The 27056-nt window shown below is 31.9% G+C and overlaps 2 protein-coding genes and 1 pseudogene across 3 annotated transcripts; all 3 read left to right on the top strand.

Annotated features, from left to right (window-relative positions):
- The first annotated feature begins 7929 nt into the window (after positions 1 to 7929).
- LOC105129987 (auxin-responsive protein IAA14-like) lies at positions 7930 to 10591 on the top strand. 2 transcript variants are annotated; one of them, XM_011032284.1, is made up of 5 exons: positions 7930 to 8437; positions 8795 to 9024; positions 9539 to 9674; positions 9948 to 10009; positions 10165 to 10591. In XM_011032284.1, exons 1-5 carry the CDS (start codon positions 8157 to 8159, stop codon positions 10200 to 10202), a joined length of 747 nt encoding a protein of 248 aa, XP_011030586.1. In that variant the 5' UTR covers positions 7930 to 8156; the 3' UTR covers positions 10203 to 10591. The 2 variants fall into 2 exon arrangements, with proteins under 2 accessions (XP_011030586.1, XP_011030585.1); XM_011032283.1 differs by having other exon boundaries at positions 10159 to 10591.
- A 5617-nt stretch (positions 10592 to 16208) lies between these two features.
- Positions 16209 to 19851, top strand: LOC105129986 (Sec23/Sec24 protein transport family protein). The gene is made up of 2 exons (XM_011032282.1): positions 16209 to 17244; positions 17900 to 19851. The coding sequence occupies exons 1-2, from the start codon at positions 16525 to 16527 to the stop codon at positions 19562 to 19564; spliced, it is 2385 nt and encodes a 794-aa protein (XP_011030584.1). The 5' UTR covers positions 16209 to 16524; the 3' UTR covers positions 19565 to 19851.
- A 329-nt stretch (positions 19852 to 20180) lies between these two features.
- Positions 20181 to 26216, top strand: LOC105129984 (magnesium transporter MRS2-I-like; annotated as a pseudogene).
- Positions 26217 to 27056: the final 840 nt, after the last annotated feature.

Genomic DNA, 27056 nt, shown 5'->3' with positions numbered 1-27056 from the left:
CCTATCTCTGTAATCATTCCGGGACTGTAAACATATCATCACCAGTTACCTCAAGCTATGCATAGAAAAGAAAAAAAAAACACTACAGCTTTTGCTGACTTGATTATTTTCCTGTAATCAATTATATCAGATTGTTTATTTAGAAAAGTGTTAGCTATCGATCATTGGCATAAAACCGCGTTGGTTAGGCCAGAGAAAAAGATAATCAAGGAAATGGTCTGGCAGGCTGGCCAGGCTAATTTTTAACTGAACATTCCAAGCAAAAAGAACTTGTCAGCCCCCACAATGGTATTCTATGTCTCAGGTTCGCCAACATCTGGAATATTATTATTGCGAGGGAAGATCCTCATATATTGCATCTGTAGGACCAGACCATATTGAAATGATGAAGAAAAACTAGATTAATGCGTGATCATAATTCGTCTGATCAAGTTATTTACATATGCACTATTAGTATAATATGATATATGTCTCGCAAAGCTATATCAAAATGTTAATTAATCATTTCGAAGACATTTTTTTAAGAACATGTGGAGCCCTAAAACAAATGCCGCCAGGTTAGTAGACACGCACCCTTTGACCAATACTGCACAGAGGAACTCTTTTGAGACGGGTAGTTACTAGCTTAATTTCAAAATGTTGAGGCAGTGACTTAATTTTTATTCCATGTTAAATTATCGATCAACCTTAATTTGGTACTACTTTTGATGTTATATGGAGTAATATCTGCTTAGTATCAAGGCATATATACCTGTCATTAATGTAAGCCCGCGAGAAGAAGACTGATTTAACAACTTTACCGAGTAAAAAAGGCATGTAAGGGAATTTGGGCAGGTACAGAGATATTTTAAGCAAAAAACCAAAAATCTTATTGTTCCCCGTGGCTGTATCTGGAATATTGTGGCCAAGAAATGACCACCGGACCACTTAGTTAGATACACGATGTTTTCACTTGGTTAGGTCGTGGCGTGTATTAGGACCATCTTAAAAATACACTAGCTAGCTAGCAACTTAGGCCAGTACTGCATTGTGAATCGGAGTGTTTTTCTTGCATATAAGATTATCTCAAGTGGGAGTCACTTTCTTGACAAGATAAGGAGTTGTTTGGGGCATTAAAAATCCAGAAAACAAGACTGCTCGATCGTTTCTTGCATTCTAATATGATTTTGACTCAAGCCGACGATCAAAAGATAAAAAGCGTATGTTTCTTAGTTAGAGAGTGTTTAGGGTAGACGTGGCTGGGAGTGGCTAAGACGGGGATAATTATAAAGAGAGAAGGGATAGAAAGAAAACGATCAAGAATGGGGTTGGGAGATGTTGATGGGGCAATTGGACACAGCAAGGGTTAGGGATGTTTCCTTCTCGTGGGGATGTGACCTGTCTGCAACTCACCACCCCGCCATCTTCACAGGCTTTAGAATTTGTGATGTTGAAGAGCACGTGAGATTGCGCTGCTTCCTGGTGGAGACGTGTTGATTGGCATGGGTATTCGGAAACCAATCAACACAACCGGTAGAGGAGAATTAACCAATTTGTTGTCTTTGCCGCGTTATGAGACTCATAGGGTGCCTGCTACTTGTTAATTTAAAAGGGATGACTTGAATTTCGACTATTAATAAAAATAAAAAAGAGATGACTTGATCAGTATAAGATAGGAAGATAATGCTTGCGGTAACAGAGATAACAACTGCATCAAATGTAGGCTGCAGGGAGTATTGTGAGGGTTGAAGAAATGTTGTTACCAATCATGGCAAAGGAGAAAATTGGCGGTAAGGCAGTAGAGAAGGGCAGAGAAGCCGCTATAGGAGAAGAAGTCTGTAATACCAGAAAAGAATATTGGACTGCTGGTGCTGCAAAAGAGAAAATATTGTGCGGCTGTTTTATTAGAGGAGGCTGTGAAGAAGGTTGCTTTAATTATTTTAGAAATTTAATATCAAGTTGAGAATAATAGAATATATTATATCTTAATCAGTTTTTTTATTTATATATATGCGACATAACACTATTGTAATTATAGAGATTATAATATTAAAATAATCTTATATTAATTTTTTATTATGATATATGCATGCTATATATTCTATAATACCAAAGATACAAATCTCAATCGTTCCGCTTTCATATATGTTAAAAATCTCATATTTTTGTTAATATTATGTTGGGAAAACTAGGAACAATCGGACACCAATTTACCCGGATCAATTCAGCGGAATACAATTACAATTCACAAGTCCCAATTCTTTCCCTCTTTGTGCAGTAAAACAGAATCAAACAATGATGAAAAATAATGCAAATAATCACAAAATCAACACCAAGATTTTTAACGTGGAAAACCCGATGCGGGAAAAACCACGGGACCGTAGTCCACCTAAAAACTTCCACTATCAACAAATAATGGGTTCACAATCATTCTTCCTCAGATTCAACTAAGGGATACAACATATATATCATCAAGAACAACTTATTCTTGGATTACAACAAGATTAAAGGAGAATTATTTGAGAAAAATTCACAAAACTGACAACCTCGTTTTCTGTCAAAACGGCTAGCTTCCACACCACCAATCTTCGATCTAACCGTCCAGAATGAAGATCAACGTGTCTAGAAGCTGCTGTCAAAATCTCAGCCCGATCCAACGATGAACGACCTGGAAATCGAAGAAAGAATACAGGATTTTCTTTTCAAATTTAAATTTAAAAAAATTAAAATTTAATATTAAAATTTAAAGTTAATTAATTTAAACTTTAAATTTTATCTTAAAATTAATCAAGTAATTCTAAATTTGCATTAGAGAGTTACATCCATCTCAGTATTATTAAATACACTTTATACTAACAGTAGTTAAACTAAATAATTAATAACCAAATGGGACCATACACAACAATATATTCTATAAGTGTTTGGAAATATGTTACTGTTGCTTTCAAGAGTTTATGTTTTTAATAATAATATTTTTCTTGTTAACGCACCAAAATGAGCGGCCTCACAACTGGAAATTAGAAGGGGAGAGTAGTTTTTTCCCCACTAAGATTTTTTTATATTTGTCTCAATTAAAAAAATTAAAATTTAATATTAAAATTTAAAGTTAATTGATTTAAACTTTAAATTTTATCTTAAAATTAATCAAATAATTCTAAATTTGCATTACAGAGTTACATCCGTCTCAGTATTATTAAATACATTTTATACTAACAATAGTTCAACTAAATAATTAATAACCAAGTAATTAAAATATCTTAAATATAAAATAAACTCAATAACTTAGAAAGAGAATACTTATATTCATAGAGTAATTCAGACCTTGATTACATCTACGAATTAGAACTTTCGAAAAACAAAATATCATTTTTGTATTTTTTAATTTATGAAATTGAAATTGCACGGTTACAAAGAAGTTTAACTATTATCTACAGAATTATTGTTTATTGTTCTATTGCTTGTGAATTATCATCTACTAATTTTATCATATATTAATTTCAAGTTTAAAAAGTTATGAGAAATTGATAAAAATATAATGCAATGATTTGAGTTTGAGTTGTTAAAAATACAACGTAGTAATTTAAGTTTAAATTATTGTTAATTGTTGCTCTCTTTTTTATTATCTTGCCTTATTTTTTAAATAGAGAAGTTCAATACAAATTCTAGTAACTATCTCATTTATCTTATTCAAGATAATTACCCACTCATTTGTTGTTTCAAAGATCTTGTATCATGTAAACTTTTTATATTTTTCATTTATCACGCACATTCAAATCTAGACTTTATTAAGTCTAGTTTATAATAAAGTTTAACATGTTTTTTTTATGTTCTGGTCCAAACTTTATAAATTTTTGGTCAATTTTTTTATGTGTAACACTTAGTCCTATATTAAATAACTTTTTAATGATTGGTTTGTTTCTCAGATTAAGATTTGAGTTTGAGTTGTTAAAAATACAACATAGTGATTTGAGTTTAAGTTGTTGTTAATTGTTGCTTTCCTTTTGATTATCTTGCCTTATTTTTTAAATAGAGAAGTTCAATACAAATTCTAGTAACTATCTCATTTATCTTATTCAAGATAATTACCCACTCATTTGTTGTTTCAAAGATCTTGTATCATGTAAACTTTTTATATTTTTCATTTATCACGCACATTCAAATCTAGACTTTATTAAGTCTAGTTTATAATAAAGTTTAACATGTTTTTTTTATGTTCTGGTCCAAACTTTATAAATTTTTGGTCAATTTTTTTATGTGTAACACTTAGTCCTATATTAAATAACTTTTTAATGATTGGTTTGTTTCTCAGATTAAGAGTTAATTGGCAATCAAAAAGACTTTAATGTATTTATCTATATTTATATCAATTAGTTTTCATGAGATAATTTGAATTTTTTAATTTCAGTTTTTTTATTTAAAACCTTTTATTTTTTGTTTTTTAGCATCTTCAGATGATTTTGAATATATATATATAGTCTCTACTAACTTGTTGTTTCAAAGATCTTGTATCATGTAAGCTTTTTATATTTTTCATTCATCACGCACATTCAAATCTAGATTTTATTAAGTCTAATTTGCAATCAAGTTTAACATGTTTTTTTATGTTCTGGTCCAAACTTCATAAATTTTTGATCAATTTTTTTTTATATAACACTTAGTCCTATATTAAACAACTTTTTAATGACTGGTTTGTTTCTCATATTAGGAGTTAATTGGCAATCAAAAAGACTTTAATGTATTTATCTATATTTATATCAATTAGTTTTCATGAGATAATTTGAATTTTTTAATTTCAGTCTTTTTATTTAAAACCTTTTATTTTTTGTTTTTTAGCATCTTGAGATGATTTTGAATATATATATATATATATCTATTTTTTGAGAAGTTGATATTTTAATATTTGGAAAAACACATCAATATTGCTGTCCTTGTAGTTTGCTATTCTGTTTTAACTTACCAAAAACATATCAATCACATAAAAGAAGAAAGCATGGTAATTAATTTGTTGAACGACAGCTGTAAAAATGCAATATAGATGAATAGATTGACAGATGTGCCCCTGCATTGTACGAATTATTGGTTCATGTGCTAACATTCATATTGGAAGGTTCCTAGAAGAATCTTACCATAAAGTAAGAGCAGGCATTCAATTAGGTTCAGATATTACTGTCATTAAATTTTTCTTGTTTCTTTTTGGATTGCTGTAAAATCTTGTTCAATGGCAACATGCCTCCCTTTACGGAGAAAATGAGAAGAATTAAATTTGAAAACGACTGTAAAAAATGATGCGAAAATAATAGTCATTGTGCTGAGATTGATGGGAGAAAGATGATTATCATTATGCTCCAATATTTTTAATGGACCGTTGTATATTAAAAGATTATCTAATATCAAAATAATTTGTGAGCCCAATTCCCATTTATAATTAAGAAGAAACAACACATGGATGACATTCATAATCTTTAGATGGCACGCACACGCCACCACTTGATGGTTAAACATGATTTTCTACTGTGTTCTTGAAAATGCTACCACATTTTTTTTATTTTTCTATCTATTATAACATGTAATAATAAATAATGAGCAGTTTATTACCAATAATTTTTTTTATTTCTTCTTTTTTTCTTTCTTTTCTAGAAAAGTTCTTGTTTGTTCTTTTTTATTACTTATTTTTATCCTTGATTCTTTTAGAAATTTTTTTTGTGTTTTCAATATAGTCTTTATATTATTTTTTTCTAATTTATTTCTTATTCTTAGATTTATGATTTTTTTTTGCTCCTTTATTAAAGTTTTATTGGTTTTTAATTTTATTTTTCAATTTAGTGCTCATTCTTTTAATTTTTTTTTCATTTGTTAAAATTTTCTTTCTTTAAATTAACTCTCAAATTTAAATTTATTTATGCCCTCTAATTTATCTCTTATTGATTTTCACCCTTATTCTTTTAATTATATTTTTTTATGTGATTGAATTTTTTTTCTGATTTCATCTTTTGACATCTGATTTGTTTGAGATTAGAATTTGTAGTTTTTTTATTTGTCATTGTTCTTATTTAATGACATAGATCACAAGTTTTAAGAGTTGATACAGTTATGGATCCTTTTTTTCTCGTTTTCTTTAAAAAATTTACCATTCAACATTATTTTTTTATAAAAAATTTAGTTTTGTGATTATCTTAAATTTCTTTTCTATTGTTTTATCTCGGTTACATGACCTAGGCTATGAGTTTTGTAGATTTTTTTTGGATAGAGTTTTTTTTTTTTAAAAAATTGTTTTGTATTTAATTTTTTAAGAATCGCCACCACTTGATGGTTAAACATGATTTTTTACTGTGTTCTTGAAAATGCTACCACTTTTTTTTTTCTATCTATTATAACATGTAATAATAAATGATGAGCAGTTTATCATCGATAATTTATTTTATTTTTTTATTTTATTTTTCTTTTCTAGAAAAAGTTCTTGTTTGTTCTTTTTGTTTTTTGAGTCCTTGTATTTTTTATTATTTATTTTTATCCTTGATTCTTTTAGAAAAAAATTTTGTGTTTTCAATGTAGTTTTTATATTATTTTTTTCTAATTTATTTCTTATTCTTAGATTTATGATTATTTTTCTTTGCTCCTTTATTAAAGTTTTATTAGTTTTTAATTTTATTTTTCAATCAAATTTTATATTTTTTTTCAATTTAGTGCTCATTCTTTTAATTTTTTTTTCCATTTGTTAAAATTTTCTTTCTTTAAATTAACCCTCAAATTTAAATTTATTTATGCCCTCTAATTTATTTCTTATTAATTTTCACCCTTATTCTTTTAATTAAAATTCTTTATGTGATTGAATTTTTTTCTGATTTCATCTTTTGACATCTGATTTGTTTGAGATTAGAATTTGTAGTTTTTTTTATTTGTTATTGTTTTTATTTAATGACATAAATCACAAGTTTTAAGAGTTAATATAGTTATGGATCCTTTTTTCCTTGTTTTCTTTAAAAAATTTATCATTTATCATTATTTTTTTATAAAAAATTTAGTTTTGTGATTATCTTAAATTTCTTTTCTATTGTTTTATCTCGGTTACATGACCTAGGCTATGGGTTTTGTAGATCTGTTTTGGATAGAGTTTTTTTTTTAAAAAATTGTTTTGTATTAAATTTTTTAAGAACTTTTTTTAATTTTATACAAATAATCTTTATTTTATAAAAAATTTAGTTATTTTAAAATAATATTTCTAATATGCCCGGCCTTACATGATATTTTTTTTTCTTGTATTATATTTACTTAATTTCATATGTATTTCTATTTCTACATTCTTTATTGATTTTAATAAACACATTCCGTAGATTCCAACAAGTAAATATTTCATTTTATAAGATTAAATATCTTGATTTATATTTATCTTTTTATTTTTTTAGTTTTTCTTTCAGTTATTAGTAATGATTTTTTTATTTACATAGATCATTATTAAATGATTATTAATTTATGTGATTAAATGTCTGAATAAACTTTTCAATTTATATTTTAAGTTTTTTCAATATAAAAAATATATTAAAATAGCTTTTATGCTCAGCCTTTTTTATTAAAAAAATTATGACCCGCGATGTAGTCTGTAACAAATAATTAGTGTGTGTGTGTTTGAATTAAGCAATCATTTGATATTTGATATTGGTAAGTTCAAATTCATTACAAGATCAGAAAAGGATTATTAATGAATTTGAGGGTAATAATTTGATTTAGATTAAAAAAAATAAAAAAACCCTCCGCTTTTACTACCTTTTGCATATGGTTGACCCTGTAGGAAAAGAAAATGTATAAACAAGTGAAATTTAAAGACAGCATAGCTGATGATCAAATTCGTTACAAGATGTTGAAGATCAACGTCTCAAGCCCACAGTCCACGTGTCCACAATTATGGAGGAACAAGTTGATATGACATTTACATGCACCTATACATACAGACACACTCTCTTCCTTACCCTTCGAAGCCCAACTTATATAGTTGAGGTCTCTCTCTCTCTCTCTCTCTCTCTCTAGCTAGCTTGCAAAACATAGAAGAAGACACAAGAAATAAGAAACAAAGAAACGAGCAAAAGCAAGCTATCAACAACACCAAAAGCAACAAGCAATAATACAAAAAATATCAGATCTTCCACTAAAACCATTCATTGGCGCGCGCGTGGCAGGGAGAAATGGCAACAGCTACCGTGTTAGGTACCGAGAGGGCAGATTTGAACTACAAAGAGACTGAGCTGTGTCTAGGATTGCCTGGTGCTGTTGGTGTCAAAAATGAAGTTGAGACACATAAGGCTACTGGGAAAAGAGGGTTTGCTGAGACTGTTGATTTGAAGCTCAATCTTCAGGCTAAAGAAGGTGTCATGGATCTGAATGAGAATATCAAGAATATTGCTTCAAAGGACAAGAACCAACTTCCTGCTGCTACCATCAAGGACCCTGCTAAGCCACCAGCCAAGTCAGTTTTTCTTTCCCGTGATTCTTCTCTTCTTCTTCTTTTTTCTTTTCCTGCTTCTATCTCTTGATATAAGTAATTCGTTGGAGATCAACAATTACAGGATAGGAATTGTATTATTGTTGTTGTTTTATCACAAACAACAAAATAATCCTCTTCCCTTGCTTTGTTATTGAAAACGTTTGGCAAAATTATCTCCACGTACGCAAAATCTTTTGGTTCTTTTTTATCCTTAATTAAAGGGATTTTTCTTTATTGGTGCCCCTCCTTGTGTGCAGTACTAGCTTCTTTTTATTTTTTTTCTGCTTTCTATTTGGAAATTAAAGGTGCAACATTAACATGTGTGATGTTGTATTTCAGGGCACAAGTTGTAGGTTGGCCACCAGTCAGATCTTACAGGAAGAACGTTTTGGCTCAGAAGAACGCCAGTGAGGAAGGTGAGAAGGCAAGCACTGGCGGAAGCAGTGCAGCATTTGTGAAGGTTTGCATGGATGGTGCACCCTATCTTCGCAAGGTGGACTTGAAGATGTACAGGAGCTACCAAGAATTATCTGATGCCTTGGCCAAAATGTTCAGTTCCTTCACCATGGGTGAGTATATATTTTTTTGGTTATATATCTCTTGATAAGTTAAGGAAAAAAATAAAATAAAGTACACTGAATTTAAGAGATCTAATTAATATTACAGACCAATAAACATTGTACAAGTACTAGTTATACATAGTTAATTTGGTTCGGATCAGGACCAATTCCAAATGTTGGCCATGCTTTTAAGAAAATGTTCTACCATAGTAAAACATGATGCGTTAATTAAGGATTTAAGGTTAAATATTTAAGGAGATGAACAGCTACTAGATGTACTTTTATCATTGTTTTTTTCCTTTTTCTTTAACTTTTTATTGTAGATGTACTTTGATCTGTTGTGGACAAAAATGAGTAAAAGAAAAGGATAAAAAAAAAACTATTAACAAGCTCACACGAGATCAAGTCATGGAATTACTTTAAGAAACTTCCTCGTGTTTCTATATTTTTAATAGATCTAGATTATTGTCGGATTAATGTTAATTATTTTGCTAAATTATCATATGATATAAACATTTTGAAGGTAATTATGGAGCCCAAGGAATGATAGACTTTATGAATGAAAGCAAGCTGATGGATCTACTTAACAGTTCCGAGTATGTGCCATCCTATGAAGACAAGGATGGTGATTGGATGCTTGTGGGTGATGTTCCATGGGAGTAAGTTCTTCGTATCCTAAAGGCTCTAAAAGCATGTAAATAGTTAATCAAATAATGAAGAAAAAAATTAGCAAAGTGATGAAAGTCCAAATTAGGCATTACACACACAAGTTTGAGGTCTTCCTAGCTCATCATATGGATCAAAACTATACAAGATTAGGCAGGCACAGCCAAATGGATTATTATTGCTATTTATTTTAATTAAATATCAGCGAAAAACGTAAGAAATGAAATTTTATCACTTACATAGATGCATATATTGGTCTTGTGCAGGATGTTTGTTGATTCATGCAAGCGCCTGCGCATAATGAAAGGATCTGAAGCCATTGGACTTGGTATGCATCTAGATATCTCATCATATATAACCATTTATAATAATTTATTGTTAAAGTTTCCGAATATAACAACAGCTTGCTTCTGTAATTATATGCTGATTTTGCGATAGTCTGCAACGAGTAATTATTAACTTAAATTTATGTCCAAGTTTCAGCACCAAGAGCAATGGAGAAATGCAAGAGCAGAACCTGAATCTTATGTACTCAATGTATTTAGGTTCCCTGCTGGATTCCCTCCTTTTAGCCTTGCATCCATGAAGACTAGCAGACAAGGCACTAGCGCAACATGGATGGATCAGTGTAGTGGTGTTCCTTTGGATGTGTCTTTACTTTACTTTTCTTTTCTTTTCTTTTAATTACGGCTGCTGTTATTTCTTAAGAAATGTGTCTGTATTTTCATTTGATCGTATATAGATATCAAAGATCTAGACATTTGTAATGGACATGAAGCAAAAAACTTAACCCCCGATTGGCTGGCTTGTGTAATAATCACCTATCTATTAATGTTAGTTGTTGTCTTGGCTGTCATTGCTGTTGAGTGTTTTATTCCTTCAATTTAATGCTACAGCTCTTTTTCTCCTAGAAAACAGATTCCTTATCTCGTATATATGCTTTTTCTTCCTTCATTAATAATTATTTTGGAGCAGGAGAGCTATTATATTCATGGCCCAAGAGAGGGTAGGGAACAAGGCCATGTGCATGTTGATGGAAGCATTCATTTATTACCATTAATTATTTTATGCTACATTTATTTTTTATGAGTTTGGCATAGGCAAATATGTGTTTCATTGATGAATCTTGTAGGCTGCTCAGCTGATTGTGGTTGGAATCCTATAATGTGGGATGGTGGTCAGCGGCATCTCCATTTTGAGGTTTCATGTATTTGTAACCGGTTGTTTTTTATTTTAAAATATATTAAAATATTTTTTTTATTTTTTAAAAATTTATTTTTAACGTCAACACATCAAATTAAAATATTTTTTTTATTTTTTAAAAATTTGTTTTTAACATCAACACATCAAACATTTATTAAAATATTTAAAATTATTTTAAAAAAATTATTTTTTTAATTTTTTTAAAAATATTTTTAAAATATAAAAACAAACAAGTTATCTATGTTTTCACATTGTTATTTTATTATTATTGAAACTGAATTTGATAGGAATAATGATAGCAATGTTTGGCAATGTGATTCTTTGAAAATTTTTGAATTATTTTTTAATTTAAATTAATATATTTTTAATATTTTTATATTATTTTATTGTATTAATATTAAAAATAATTTTAAAAAAATATTTGTGGTCGGACGCTAAAACACCGCAAGAATGATGTTGCTTCCACAATTTTTCACCAGACAGGGCCATGCCATTAAAAAAACCGCCGCTAGAAGTTTGGGAAAGGCCACACATAGTCTCCCGGCCCGAATTGGTTTGGGCTGCTTCTGGCCTCCAAATCTTTCCTCACTATTTGATAGAGAGCATGGCAGTATATATAGCTTGGGAGGGTTTTGGCCCAAATCTAAAGATCTTGTAAAGAAAGTTTAAGAGATCCAAGCCCAATCGTTTTCTTCTCTTACATGCATTTCAATTTTATTCCAAGTTTTCAGTGTTTTTTATTTAAGAATCCAATAATTGCCCGGGAAATAATCTATAGGTTGTTTGAGAGTCCCCTATGAATTGGGTAATAATCTAAGGAATCAAGATTTGAAACTACTTTATGGGCTTTATTGGGCTATTTCTAAGTCCAACAAGCCTTCCTTCAAGAGGAATTCACTACCCCTCTTGACCAATGACGAGTAAGCATGAGGGCATATATTTTTTTGTCTTTAATTTATAATTTAATAACTGAAATAATGTGTAGATGAGTTTGTTTTTGCATAGCACGCATTTGTGTTTTTCTAAGGAAAAAAAAGAGTAAATTAAACATGTAAGAGGATATGGTTGTTGTGTATTAAAGAAGGGATAACGTGATTTTGAGTGTCTGAACTTACTTAATTTTTAGAAATAGTATTTGATTTTTAATTTTATTAAAATAAGTATTTTCTAAAACATCTACACTAACACTTAAGATAATAATTAATGGATTATGAACGTAGATAGATTAGGTACATGAGAAACCTCTTTTGCTTTTCATACTTTAATCCCCCCCCCCCCCCCAAAAAGTAAACTATAAAATAACTCATTTTCTTACTATTAGTTTGGGTATCCACTTACAATGTAACGGGCAAAAAAAAAAATTAATGTAAGGAAAAGTAGAAAAGATACATTTTTCAAGTCTAGAATTAATTTTGTATTACTTTATATCTTGTTTGTCTTAAGGAAAATCATGTTTTTTTAACCTAGATTTGTTTTTTTAAAAAAAAATATTCATAATTGTTAAAGTTAGTTAAAAATATATATTTCAAAATAATATATCCATATCTTGTATGCAATTGAAAGGTTAAAAAATCATTAATATGATAAAATTGTGTTCAAAATCCATTTAAAATTTTTAATAACAAAAAAATTGATTTTAATTGGTTTTTCATGAGAAATTTAACATTGTTATTGTTGTCATGTCTAAAAACATAATAAATTTTTAAAATTTTTTTTAAAAAAATTAATATTATTTAAGAATTATGTAAAAATTTAAAAATAATTAATTTTTTTTAAAATGCTAAAAAAAAAATGTCTAGCAACAAAAAAAAATGTCGAGCTCAAGGCAAGTGCACGTAGGCATGGAGGCATGACCCTCGTGTTTGGCCTTTCAATAATTTTTTTTATTAAGAGATAAATAATATGCTAAGTGCACGTAGGCATGGAGGCATGACCCTACCCTTGTGTTTGGCCTTTCAATAATTTTTTTTTATTAAGGGATAAATAATATGCTACTCATTTTATTTTTTAAAATAATTTAATATGAATAGCATGTTGCAGCAAACGAGTAGTCTTTCACATGTCTAATTTTCAGCAATTTAATAGGCTAGAAACTAGGATGAAACTTATTTTTTCTTTTTTGAGCCAAATAACTTATTTTTCAATAAATACATTGGAAGTACTTGAAAAAAAAAATAACACACACAACTCAATAAACCTAATTATACTTTTAGAGTTGCCAAAAATCAATCAAAATAAAAAAATAACCAAAGATGCCTCAATATACTTTTTCTTTTTGACAATTTGAATATTGAAAATCACAACAATCCAACTTTTCTTATCAAATAAATTATTTGAACATCAAATTTTTATTATTTTTACACAAAGAATCGCAACAACCAACCACTCTTTTTCTTTATTGTCAATTTCTCTATTATTAAGAATCTAATATAAAAAAAGTAAAATTTTAAATTAAAATAAACATTGCAAAAAATTTCGATTCAAATTTATTATTCTTTATGTTTTACGATTTTATGTGTGTTTGACACTGTTTCAAAGGTGTTTTGAGAAAAAATAATTTTTTTATTTTTAAATTAATATATTTTTGATATTTTTAAATTATTTTTATATACTAGTTTAAAAAATATTTTTTTAAAAATAAAAAATATTATTAATATATTTTTTTGAATGAAAAATATTTTGAAAAGCATTTTAAAATAAATATGAGGAAAAAACGCAACTCCTTCATCGTTTTCTTAGATGTTTTAGGTATGAAAATCAGATTTTCCGATTCTTTTATATATTTTAGGTAATATCCGATCAATTTATCATTTTAATCACTTGTTTTGATAATAATTTATCTCGCACTTTGGCACCGTCACTCAATCTTCACACTTTATCCATTGCATGATTTGTTACCTTAATAGTATCTCAAATATATAAAAACATAATTTTAATATCAGTTAAATGTTATTTTATATGTGAGTGTTAATATCATCATCATCATATATATATATATGTGTGTGTGTGTGTAACATTAATATTTAATAATAAAAATCAATATAAATATCTTATCGGATACAATCAAAAACGGATATTTATTTTACAAAATAAAAATTAAGCATTCAATTATAAAAAACAAATAAATTTCACATCGATAAATTATGTTATACCAGAAGACTGAGGGAGTATATCATATAAAGGGCATTTCGAGAATTAAAGTAAATAAATAAACGTATAATAATGACTATTGTATATGGGTGAGCCCATTTAAATCTTAAGCTTTTAGTTGATGTACCGGAATAGAAAAAATAAAGCAAAAGGATTAGAAATGTGTTTGGTTAGAAGAGTGAAAAATAAAAAATAAAAATAAATTTGATTTTGCAATAATTATAGAGTTAATATTTATATTTTTAGAATAGGAGGTATATAGAAAATATATTTTTAGATATAATATTTATTATTTTTATAAATTCTCTATAAAAAAACTCTAAATTCTAAATTGTCAACTAAAAAATCAGATAATAAAAACAATTATTATCATATTTTTTTACTATTTTAAAATTTAATTTGAAAGTTAGTTCAGGGCAAAAGCAAAGTTATTGGTCAAGGTTCAGGTTAAAGGTCGGGTCAACCTGAGTTAATCAAAGTTAGTGTTATATATAATTATTATCATAATTTTAAAACTCAATCAGAGATAAGGCTTAGATTATAAAAGGAGTTGACTGTTGACCCAGGTCAATGCAAAGACAAAAATAATAATTATTATGACTTTAAAACTCGATTTGATGATTGAACTGGAATAAAATTCGAGTCACGTGTTAGAAGTGTTAATCAAATCAATGTAAAAAAATAGTTATTATTATAATTTTAAAATTTAATTTGAAAGTCAACCTAAAACAAGGCTCGAGCCATGAATTAGGATGGTCAACATGGCTTGACTCATGTCAATATAAAGATAAAAATTATTATTATCATAGTTTTAAAACTCAACTCAGGGGTCGACCGAGGCAATACTTAGATGAAGGGCTGAACTGAGTTAACATATAAATAAAAGTGATTATTATTATAATTATAAAAACTCAATTTAGGAGTTGATTCAGCATAAAGTTTAGATCATGGGTCGGGGAGTTAACCTAGTTAACCTATTTTTTTTAAAAAAAAATTAAAGTAACTTTGTCTTGATAAATGTTTTTAAAAGAGCCAGCAAGGTTTTTAACTTGTGTTCTATCATGGATTGACTTAGATTTTTGATCAGGTTAGATAAAATTAATCTTTATTTTATTTTTTTAAGATAGGATTAATTCAGGTTTTGAGTCAACTCTATAATTATTATCGTAACTTTTTATAGTTTTAAAATTTAATTTGAAAGTTAATTCAGGACAAAAGAAAAGTCACTAGTTGAGGTTCAAGTTAAGGGTCGGGTTAACCCAGGTTAATCCAAGTTAGTGTAGGAATAAATATAATTATTATCATAATTTTAAAATTCAATCCGAGATAAGATTTAGGTTACAAGTGAAGTTGATCGTTGACCCAGGTCAATATAAAGACAAAAATAATAATTGTTATGACTTTAAAACTCAACTTGATGATTGAACTGGAATAAAATTCGAGTCACGTGTCAGAAGTGTTAATCAGGTCAATGTAAAAAAGTAGTTATTATTATAATTTTAAAATTTATTTTGAGGGTCAACTTGAAATAAGGCTCGAGTCATAGATCAGGATGGTCAACGTGGCTTGATTTGTATCAATATAAAAATAAAAATTATTATTATCATAGTTTTAAAACTCAATTCAAGAGTCGATAAGGGCAAGACTTGGATAAATGATTGAACCGAGTTGACACATAAATAAAAGTGATTATTATCATAATCATAAAAACTCGATTTAGGAGTTGATCCAATGTAAAGTTTAGATCACGGGTCGGGAGAGTTAACCTGGTTAGCTCATTTTTTTTTAAAAAAAATTAAAGTAACTTTATTTTGATAAATGTTTTTAAAAGAGCCAACAAGGTTTTTAACTTGTGTTTTATCACGGGTTGACTTAGATTTTTGACCAGGTTAGATCAAATTAATCTTTCATGTATTTTTTAAGATCAGTCTAGTTCAAATCTCGGGTCAACTAGCAATTTAATTCTAATTTTGTAATTATAATTATTATAATATTATTAATTTTAACGCTTAATATAAATTAAAATTAAAATAAAATATGATCTAATTAGTTTTTTTAAATATAAATTTAAAAATAATATATATTAAAATTAAAATAATTTTTTATATTTTGTTTTATCTTAATAATTTAACCAAATGTAATACAAAAACATTCTTTCCATCCTTTACCTGTATCTCTATTCTTTTCTGTCTTGTCTCTTTTTATTTCCATTGATTCTATCTCTTTTATCCTCGTTACAGCAACCGAATGGTATGATCAGCCGGTCACTTTTGAAATCCCAGGTCACAACCAAACATTTCCAAAATTCAAACCATGGGGTTTCTCAGCAACCAAACACTACTTCCACGACACAACATCCGAGATTCTCTTCCATCCTAAATTTATAAACTTTTGAAAACACAAAACTCCTTCAATCTCCATGTAAAAACACAACATACCATGAAATCACCCTTGGAAAACTGAAAACATCTAAAATCTGACCACCCCAGAATGGACTTCATCGAATTAGAGGCGATCGAAGGCTTACGTTGGTCATGGAACGCATGGCCAACAACCAAAAAGCAAGTTTCTACTCTTATAATCCCACTTAGCATCATGTGCACTCCACTGATGCAATCAACTGAGCTTCCAATACTACCCTACGATCCCCTAATCTGCACTCGCTGTGCTGCTGTTTTGAACCCTTATGCTCGTGTAGATTATCAGTCTCGCATTTGGGTCTGTCCTTTCTGCTACAACAGAAATCCTTTCCCTAGTTCTTATCTAGGTATCGGTGAAACCAATCTTCCTGCTGAACTTTTTCCTACTTACAGTACTGTAGAATACAAAATTGACAAGGTTGATCCTAAATTTCGGTCTAATTCGCATTTGGGTTATGGTTGGTCTCATGGGTTTTCGTCGTCCAATGTGTCGTTGTCGTCTATGCTTTATGCGGGCACTCCCAGGAGCATTGGTGGTTGTGCTGGTGGGGAAATCAGGGGATTGGCGGGGCCTGTTCCGGCGTTTGTGTTTGTAGTGGATGCTTGTATGGTTGAGGAGGAGTTGAGGGCCGTGAAGAATGAGTTGTTGTTGGTTGTTGAGCAGTTGCCGGAAAATGCCCTGGTTGGGTTACTTTCTTTTGATGCAATGGTTAGGGTTTATGATTTGGGGTTTTCAGAGTGCTCAAGGGTTGTTGTGTTTCATGGCGGACGTGAGGTTTCATCTGAGCAGGTACTTGGATTAAACATTCAATTGTAGAATTATTTGAGCGTTTATTAAATTGGTGTTTCTAATCATTAGAAGCTTAAACTATGAAGTCAAATTAGTTTCCATGTGCAATTGTATGTTTTAGATGGTTATGTGCATGTTTATTGGATACTTCAACTGTGTTAATTTAACCGGGAGGGGATTAAGGTTTATTGCTTTCCGAAATGACTAATATAATTTTCTGATTAGAAAAGCCAAACTATGTCGCAGTTCGCTGTTGTGATTTGTGTGGTCACTTTTGCTGGAGATTTTATCTTGTAATTAGATGGCTCAAGCTTGATGCTTTTTATGGGTATACTTGCGTTGCTTGAAAGCTGAATGGGATTTGATCATATTGCTTGCATTTGCGTTATTTGCTCACTTCGCCTCTAGCTTGATCCGTACTTGCCATTTTTCCTAGATATCAGATAAATTAGGGAGTATTATTGTTTTGCATCTATACCATAAATCATCCATGTTTTACCATGTGCGTCATAATGTTGTAGGGTGATATTTGCAACTATATGTTATACTCTAATGTGTCTAAAGGTTTTTGATATATATATATATATATATATTGGAAAACATATGTCTGTGTCTACTTAAAATCAATGTTTTGCTTATCCCTTTGAACATGCAGACTCAACAATTTCTGGGCATATATAGCACCAAGTGGCAGCGGCAGCAACTTGGAAAGACACCAGTTATCCAAAAGCAGGGATTTTTGCTACCTGTATCTGAATGTGAGTTCAATATCACCACTGCAATTGAAGAAATCTGTTCTCTAGCTGTAGTGATGCCAGGGCATCGCCCTCAAAGGTGCACAGGAGCAGCAATATCAGTTGCACTTGGACTTCTTGAAGGATGCTCTGGGAATGCAGGATCCCGGATCATGATTTTCACATCCGGACCTGCAACTTTGGGGCCAGGGATTGTTGTGAACTCAGATCTTAGTAATTCCATCAGAACTCATAGAGACCTCATTAATGGTCATGCCCTGCACTATATGAAATCCTGCAGCTTTTACAATCAACTATCACAGAGATTATCTGATGCATCTGTCGTTCTGGATCTTTTTGCTTGCTCTCTTGATCAAGTAGGTGCAGCAGAATTAAAATGCCCTGTTGAGAGTTCTGGTGGGTTCATGATGTTTGGGGAGTTGTTTGAGTCCGATCAATTCAGAAAGTGCTTACGGCACATTTTTAGTCGTGACAAAGAGGGGCACTTGAAGATGTATTTTGATGCAACAATTGAAGTGGTGACTACTAAAGATGTAAAAATCTGTGGAGCCCTTGGACCATGCGTTTCTCTTCGGAAAAAGAACAACGTAGTTAGTGACCGTGAGATTGGGGAGGGCGGCACTTATATGTGGAAGCTTGGTACACTAAATAATAAAACATGCATAGCTTTCTTCTTTGAAGTATGTGATGAACACAAGGCCGAACCCGGGTCTGCATTTTTTGTACAGTTTATAACACGCTACAGAAATGGGAACATGGGAGTCCGGAAAAGGGTTACAACCGCTGCAAGAAGATGGGTTGAAAGCAAGTCACCAGAAATTGATGCTGGTTTTGATCAGGAAGCAGCAGCTTCGGTCATGGCCAGGCTAGCCGTCCACCGAGCAGAGAGATGTCTTGCTCGAGATGTTATAAGATGGCTGGATGATAACCTTATCAGCTTTGCTTCCAAGTTTGGAGACTACATCCAGGAAGATCCATCTTCCTTCCGCTTGTCATCAAACTTTTCTCTTTACCCCCAGTTCATGTATTACTTGAGAAGGTCTCAATTCATCGATGTTTTCAACTGTACCCCTGATGAAACTGCATTCTTCCGCCTGATGCTGAACCGTGAAGGGGTAGTGGGTTCCCTTATCATGATACAACCTACACTTTTTCAATATTCTTTTGATGGGCCTCCTGTTCCAGTGCTCCTGGATGTTCGCTCCATTTCTGCTGATGTTATTTTGCTCTTTGATTCATATTTCCATGTGGTGATTCATTACGGATCCAAGATTGCTCAGTGGAGGAAGCTTGGTTACCACAAAGATCCAAACCATGAGAATCTGAGAAAGCTTTTGGAAGCTCCTGAACTTGATGCAGAGCAATTGGTGGTGGATCGAGTTCCGGCACCCAAGCTAATTAAGTGTGATCAACATGGTAGTCAGGCTAGGTTTCTTCTTGCGAAGTTGAACCCATCTATGACACAGAATTCAACATATGTAGATGGGTCAGAAATCATACTTACTGATGATTTGAGCTTGCAAGATTTTATAGATCATTTGCAGGCCCTGGCTGTGAGGGGTTAACAAAGATTAGTATCGTGTACATAGTTTTTACCCACGTTTCTGTTTCTTCCGTCAAACTTCATTTACGAGCTGTGAAGTCTTTGTATGTAAATTCTGTGAGACAAGGGTTCGTCTTCTTTTTAGAATAGGAGCACGGAGCACCCTTGTGTTGGGTGTAGTATATATTTTTTGTTTGTGCTTTGCAAGTAGAGCTATTATTTTCTCTTGCCGGCGTTGTTCAATTTTCATTCAGTTTGAGCGGATGTTCAATAGGTTTTGATGATTTTGCCAAATGAGGATGCTTTTACGTATTTTTATCCTGTTTTCCTCCTTTGTTACACTCTGTGGAGTCTGTGGCTTCTTCAACGTGGGTTGACAAGACCCGTAAGTAATCCAGCAAGGTGCATTCATTGTTCTAAAATTGCAGTACACTGTACACGAGTTTGAGTAAGAAAAACCGGCGGCATCATCTCCAAATTATAAAACACTTAACAAGCAAGGAGGGTCAATTTCTAATACAGAAGCACTCACTTCGGCTCGTCTCGCCATAGATTGAGCTGCACAAGGGCAACCCCTTCGTAATTGTTTGGTTGTAAAACTTCGAGGGGAGGGATGGGACCTGTTTGGTACTTGCGTTGAAGAGTCCAAGTGGAAATAATATTTGAAGCAGGTTTGTTTGATTCATATATGAAAGTTTGTAAATTTACTCCATGGAAAAGACAAGGGTTGGCAAATCCTGAGCCCACAAACTCTGCTTGTATGAACAGTGAGATTCATAAATTGGGGCCATGGATGTTGCCCTCCCGTTGAAATGCGAAAAAGGAAGCATCTTGAATGGACGATCGGATATTATAATGCAGCGTGGATGGGTGATGTGTTTGGCAATTGTCATGCAGAGCATCAAGCAGCTTCAATAATTCCACCGTCTCTTATCAGAAAAACTACGAGCACATCCCCATCCATCGATTAAAAAATTAAAACATCTGCATAAAAAACAAAAAGAAACTCCTCCTAGTACAGTTATCATGCTTTTACTTTGTAGGATGAGAGAGACAACGTCGATAACGTGCTAAACCAGCGTCAATGATCACCTTAATCACACCCGAACACCTGTACGTATAGCATAAGCATAGTAGTAGCTTATAATAGATGGAAATAACCGCTCCCATACCCTGAGATTTGAAGGTTGGATCTTAGTCCCTCCAGGCTCCATCTCATATATCTTTCGAATTGAAACCAAACTCAATGATTAAGAAAACTTTGGTTGCTTAAGGAATCCAATTGCCCCCTTTCCCGTTTCCCCAATCCCCAAATAAAGCTTCTCTCTCTTTACCTTCTTTCTGTTGCGGTTGCTTGAGGCTATTCATTTATAGTAAGAAGCAAACAGACAGACAAATAGCAATAATAAAAATAAAAATATTAATATTAATTGAAGGAGGAGAGGAGATGTGATGTGATACGGATGGCAAGGGATGGGTAAGTGGTGCAGGCGGACACTCAGGAGGTGACTTCCGTCAAGAAGAAGATGCAGCCTGCCAGGAGTTGGATTCTCGTCGACGCTACGGGACAAGGCACCATTCTTGATGCAGACAAACATGCTATCATGAATCGCGTTCAGATTCACGCGCGCGATCTCAGGATTTTAGACCCTCTCTTGTCTTTATCCCTCCACCATTCTCGGTCGTGAGGGGGCCATCGTTTTGAACTTGGAGGTTTCGATTTTTTTTGTTACTATTAAGTAGAATTTCTTTTATATTTTTCTCTGTTTTGGCGCTTATTTGTGGTTTTTAATGGTTGCAGCACATCAAGGCAATTATTACTTCTTAGGAGGTTCGTGGCTTCTGTTTTCTTTCTTTTTCTTTGCTTTTTAAATTTTGTCATTTTGGAAATTAAATCTTTTGATTGCTGAATGAATGGATTTTGGGGTTTTGGGTTTAGGAGATATTATTTTATGACAGGTATAAATTAGTGATCAGTTGTGTTTGATACTATTTGCTCATGTTTGAATTCATACTTCCCCCCTCCTTTGGGGCAAAAAAAATAAAAATAAAAATAAAATCGTGCTTGTTGCTTTGGTTGTTTCTTTTAAATATGGAACAGGTTTTGCTTCGAGACCCTTTGGATGAAAATGTTATTCCTGTTGTTGAGGAACTTCAAAGGCGATTGTCTCCTGCAAATGTCTTTCGTCAAAGTCAAGGAGATGGGAAAGACCACACTGGTGGACAACTTGATGTTGAAGCTGGTGAAGAGGATGGTATGCCTTATTGATTTTTTCGTTCTTGCTTTGACAATTAAGAGTAGAGGCTTTGTGTTCTGGTACTGCAAACATGTTTTCTTTACATCATGGTTGGTTCATCTAGAAAATTCTTGTCTGTTGAGTAATCTGGGTTGTATGATACAGAGTCACCATTTGAATTCCGTGCCTTGGAGGTAGCATTGGAAGCCATTTGTAGTTTTCTAGCTGCACGTGCAACAGAGCTGGAGACTGCTGCATATCCTGCTTTAGATGAGCTTACCTCCAAAGTAAATATTTGTTGTTCTCCATGTAGCTGACAGTTCTTTTATCAAATAATAATCTTCTCCTGGTGCTTCTGTAGATTATTTTTTCATAAAGGGAAAAATGTCCATCGCACCTTGGTTAAGGAACTGGATAGAAGTTGGCAACAGATAATGTAAATTCACGAAAAATACTTTGTTGGGAGATGGATATCTGTGGTGAGTGTTGCATGATTGTGTGTTTACCAGTTAACATTATTTGTTTTCCATGGTGCCATATCTCTTTTTGGAATGCTGTGGTGGTTTTCCCTCCTTTTTTAATCAAGGGAGTGTAGCATATTAGCTGTTTACCATGTCTTGACATTTTGTAGGAATCCAATAGCTTTGTGTAATGAATATTTTATCTGTTCGGAAGAACATCTTTGAGATCATGCCAAGCGTTATTTTGCAGATTTGTATTTGTGTTCTTAGGTCCCCCCTTAGGAGGAGTATTGGAAGATTGATCTTCTTACATGAATTCAATTGTAGGTGTTTTATTAGTTAAGTTGAGTGGGCTTTACTATTTATTTTGTTTTAGTGTTCGATTGAGTCTCGTTTATTTTTCCAAGTGCTACTATGAATGGTGTTGCTCCTTCTACTCTTTTAAATGCTGGGGTCGGATGAAAGTTTTACCCAAAAACAAATTAAAGGCTGACAAGGTTTTGGAGGATCCTGATGCATGGTCGCATAGAGATTGTGGACATTTGCTTTGTTCTCTTTATGGTGGTATCTTGTCTTTCAATTCTTCCTTTTCTTATACTCAGCATTACTTTCTTTATGTGGTTGGAATTTTGCTTATTTCAGTCAGTGGTGTTATTCTTTATGTGGCTACCTTCCAGTTTCAAATTTATTTTGCAGTTGCATAAATATCCTGTTTGTTCTCTTTATGGTGGTATCTTGTCTTTCAATTCTTCCTTTTCTTATACTCAGCATTACTTTCTTTATGTGGTTGGAATTTTGCTTATTTCAGTCAGTGGTGTTATTCTTTATGTGGCTACCTTCCAGTTTCAAATTTATTTTGCAGTTGCATAAATATCCTGTTTGTTCTCTTTATGGTGGTATCTTGTCTTTCAATTCTTCCTTTTCTTATACTCAGCATTACTTTCTTTATGTGGTTGGAATTTTGCTTATTTCAGTCAGTGGTGTTATTCTTTATGTGGCTACCTTCCAGTTTCAAATTTATTTTGCAGTTGCATAAATATCCTGTTTGTTCTCTTTATGGTGGTATCTTGTCTTTCAATTCTTCCTTTTCTTATACTCAGCATTACTTTCTTTATGTGGTTGGAATTTTGCTTATTTCAGTCAGTGGTGTTATTCTTTATGTGGCTACCTTCCAGTTTCAAATTTATTTTGCAGTTGCATAAATATCCTGTTTGTTCTCTTTATGGTGGTATCTTGTCTTTCAATTCTTCCTTTTCTTATACTCAGCATTACTTTCTTTATGTGGTTGGAATTTTGCTTATTTCAGTCAGTGGTGTTATTCTTTATGTGGCTACCTTCCAGTTTCAAATTTATTTTGCAGTTGCATAAATATCCTGTTTGTTCTCTTTATGGTGGTATCTTGTCTTTCAATTCTTCCTTTTCTTATACTCAGCATTACTTTCTTTATGTGGTTGGAATTTTGCTTATTTCAGTCAGTGGTGTTATTCTTTATGTGGCTACCTTCCAGTTTCAAATTTATTTTGCAGTTGCATAAATATCCTGTTTGTTCTCTTTATGGTGGTATCTTGTCTTTCAATTCTTCCTTTTCTTATACTCAGCATTACTTTCTTTATGTGGTTGGAATTTTGCTTATTTCAGTCAGTGGTGTTATTCTTTATGTGGCTACCTTCCAGTTTCAAATTTATTTTGCAGTTGCATAAATATCCTGTTTGTTCTCTTTATGGTGGTATCTTGTCTTTCAATTCTTCCTTTTCTTATACTCAGCATTACTTTCTTTATGTGGTTGGAATTTTGCTTATTTCAGTCAGTGGTGTTATTCTTTATGTGGCTACCTTCCAGTTTCAAATTTATTTTGCAGTTGTTTAAATATCCTGTGCATTCAACAATTTGAACTCAATATATTACTGCATAAGCAGAACCCTGCATGCTTTGGATCCATTACTCTCAAGGTTTTACTCTCTTCCTGCAAGACAATTTATGCTGGATAAGGTTAATTTTACCTTGTATGCAGAACCCTGCATCTATTGTTTGTCACTATTTTGACTCTCTTATTTTCCCTTCTTGAGTGGGCAGATTAGTAGCAGAAATTTGGATAGAGTTCGTAAATTGAAGAGTGCAATGATGAGTTGATTGCTCGGGTACAAAAGGTAGGTGTATAACGTTGGTGGTGTTTGTGAAAAATTGCATTATAAAATGCTTTCGACATTTATGATTGCATCTTTGGTCTTTGGATATATATGTTCTGGGTAATGATGTATTTGAATGTAATCAATAAAGAATAGTATCTTTAGGTGCTTTATATTATAGTAGTTGGGAAAGATTCAGTGTCCTCTGATGTTGCACTTGCATTTGGCGAATTGTAGTGGATTCAGTCTTCTGTCTCAGAAAATGTTGACTGACAGTTTAGCATCTCCAACAATTTACTTGCATTTTCTGATAAAAGCATTTTCAATCAATTCATATACAGTGCATGGTTCTTTGCAAGAAAAATATGTAGCTAAGGATGTTACACATTCAGGGATTAATCAACATCCAGCACGGAAAAAATCTGCTATACAGAAAATAAGTCAGGTCTGCTTGGGGTTTAATTTTGCAGAAGAGACTTGAAAAATACCTACCTGATCTAACATTAATGAAAAATGATGTGCTTAACTGACCCCTTAAATTTTCTGCGAATTAGACAGGCAATGATATTCTCATCAATTTATTTTAGGTGAGAGATGAACTTGAACAGTTACTTGATGATGATGATGATATGGCTGACCTTTACCTATCAAGAAAGCTGGCTGGTGTGTCTTCACCAGTCAGTGGCTCCGGTGTTGTGAATTGGTTTCCTGCTTCCCCTACAATTGGTTCAAAAATTTCTAGAGCAAGTAGAGTAAGTTTGGCAACAGTTCTTGGAGACGAAAATGATGTTGAGGAGCTTGAAATGTTACTGGAGGTAGAGTTTCTAACTGTGTTTTACCTTCCTCACTCATTTTTATTTCTTATTTGAAATGGGACTAGAAATAAATTATTCTTGAAATTGGGCGATGATGTTCTTGCAGGCTTACTTCATGCAGATTGATAGTTTATTTACTTTTCCTCTTATTCTACACAAGGCACGCACATTATGGTAAGAATTACAAAGCAATCTCATCCTTTTAAATTGCATAAATTTGAAACATGCAGTTGCGAGAGTACATTGATGGCACAGGATTACATTAATATTCAGGCAGGCAACGTTGAATCGAACACAGAATTTTGTTTCCTTGTTTATGCGTTTTTCCCTGCGTTAAATTCACGCATCCTTTTTCTGCAGCTTGACAATCATCGAAATCAGCTGATTCAGGTGCTTTATGATTTTCTCTTGACGAATTGTGTTGGGGCCAATTCACTCACAAGCAAGCAAGCACGCGCACAGATTGTTTGTATGTTTTGATCTGTTATTCATGCTATGTCTTTCCACTGTTGGCCGCAGTTAGAGCTCTATCTGAGTTCTGGGACTGTTCGTTTAACCATATATTCCTTGGTGGCTGGAATATTTGGCGTGAACATCCTGTACACATGGAATGACAATCATGGTTTCATGTTTGAACGGGTAAGCAAAATACTTTTACTGGGGAATTTAGCTCCTGATTATAAATTGCTTTTATACGGGGAATCATGTGTTTTTTTTTTTACATTGCCAGGTGGTAATTGTCACAGGAGCATTCTGTGCATCTCTGTTCCTAGTTCTAAACAACTTAGTATTTCTTGTCCCAATTTGTTTGTCCATTTTCTATTTTCTATTGTCTCGGAATGTTTGTTTATTTTGCCATCATATTCTTTATTAGATTATTTATATAGCGTTTTTTCAATTTTCGTGAAAGGTCAAAGAGAGCAAACAGAAGGGAAGGGTACAAAAATTCTTTAGATTTTTTAATGCCTTTAAAAAGCCAGAGATCATAAATAAATTGAGATGGAGGGCCCTGTATTTTATTCCACAAAAAAAAAAAAAACTTTTCTCTTCAATCTTTGACATCTTATCTACTTGTTGTTTGCTTTTCTTGTTCTAATTCTTAAAACAAAGAAACAAAATACATTGAAAAAAATATAAAACGGATAAAAAAAATTAAGTTATTGGGTTTAAAATACAAGAATTAAATATATAATCTGTGAAATCATGAAGATTAATTAATTAGTTTTGTTAAATCACTAAGAACAATTAACTCCTTGTCTTTTTGTCTCTTACACGCTCGACCGAGCAAGATTAGCTCTCTAGTTCACAAGAGTAACGCACCTCTCACGAGACATACACGTGCCCAAAACTCATACTCTCTGGCCTATACACATTGCGCCGCCGCCGCCGCAGCTCCAGCAGTGTGCAACCAAATGGTGAAACAAGAAGCACGACAAACACGAGCACACCATCCAATTCTTGAGGAAAATAATACGTCGCTCTTGTTTCAAAACTATTGATTAATCCTTTCGTTGTCCCCCAAAAATATTTTTAGAGTGCTGTTTTATGAGACAACTACAACAGACAGAAGGGAATAAATGATAAGAAAAAAAATAAAAAAATGATAAAAAAAATGAGAATATTCCTATTTAATCTCAAAAATATTTTTTAAATTTCTTTATTATCGTTTCTTTATTTTTCCTTGTGAATAATTATTGGTAATTAATTTTTTTATTAACAAGAATATTCGAGTAAATTTATGCATATCTCAGCTAATCACATAAATTTTAAAATTAACAATTATATAAATTTTCAATAACCTTAAAGTTTGTAGTAATCACGGTAATTAATTTTTTTATTAACAAGAATATCCGAGTAAATTTATGCATATCTCAG

Source organism: Populus euphratica, unplaced genomic scaffold, assembly GCF_000495115.2.
Source record: "Populus euphratica unplaced genomic scaffold, PopEup_1.0 scaffold17.1, whole genome shotgun sequence".
Classification (NCBI taxonomy): Eukaryota; Viridiplantae; Streptophyta; class Magnoliopsida; order Malpighiales; family Salicaceae; genus Populus; species Populus euphratica.
Note: the sequence above shows the minus strand (reverse complement) of the source record. Positions and strands in the feature narration are given on the sequence as shown.

Coding starts and splice junctions, on each gene's coding strand:
- LOC105129987 (XM_011032283.1), top strand. CDS start 8,157: ATGGCAACAGCTACCGTGTTAGGTACCGAGAGGGCAGATTTGAACTAC. Junction 9,675..9,947: donor GTGGGTGATGTTCCATGGGA/GTAAGTTCTTCG, acceptor GGTCTTGTGCAG/GATGTTTGTTGATTCATGCA. Junction 10,010..10,158: donor ATCTGAAGCCATTGGACTTG/GTATGCATCTAG, acceptor TTTATGTCCAAG/TTTCAGCACCAAGAGCAATG.
- LOC105129986 (XM_011032282.1), top strand. CDS start 16,525: ATGGACTTCATCGAATTAGAGGCGATCGAAGGCTTACGTTGGTCATGG. Junction 17,245..17,899: donor GTGAGGTTTCATCTGAGCAG/GTACTTGGATTA, acceptor TTGAACATGCAG/ACTCAACAATTTCTGGGCAT.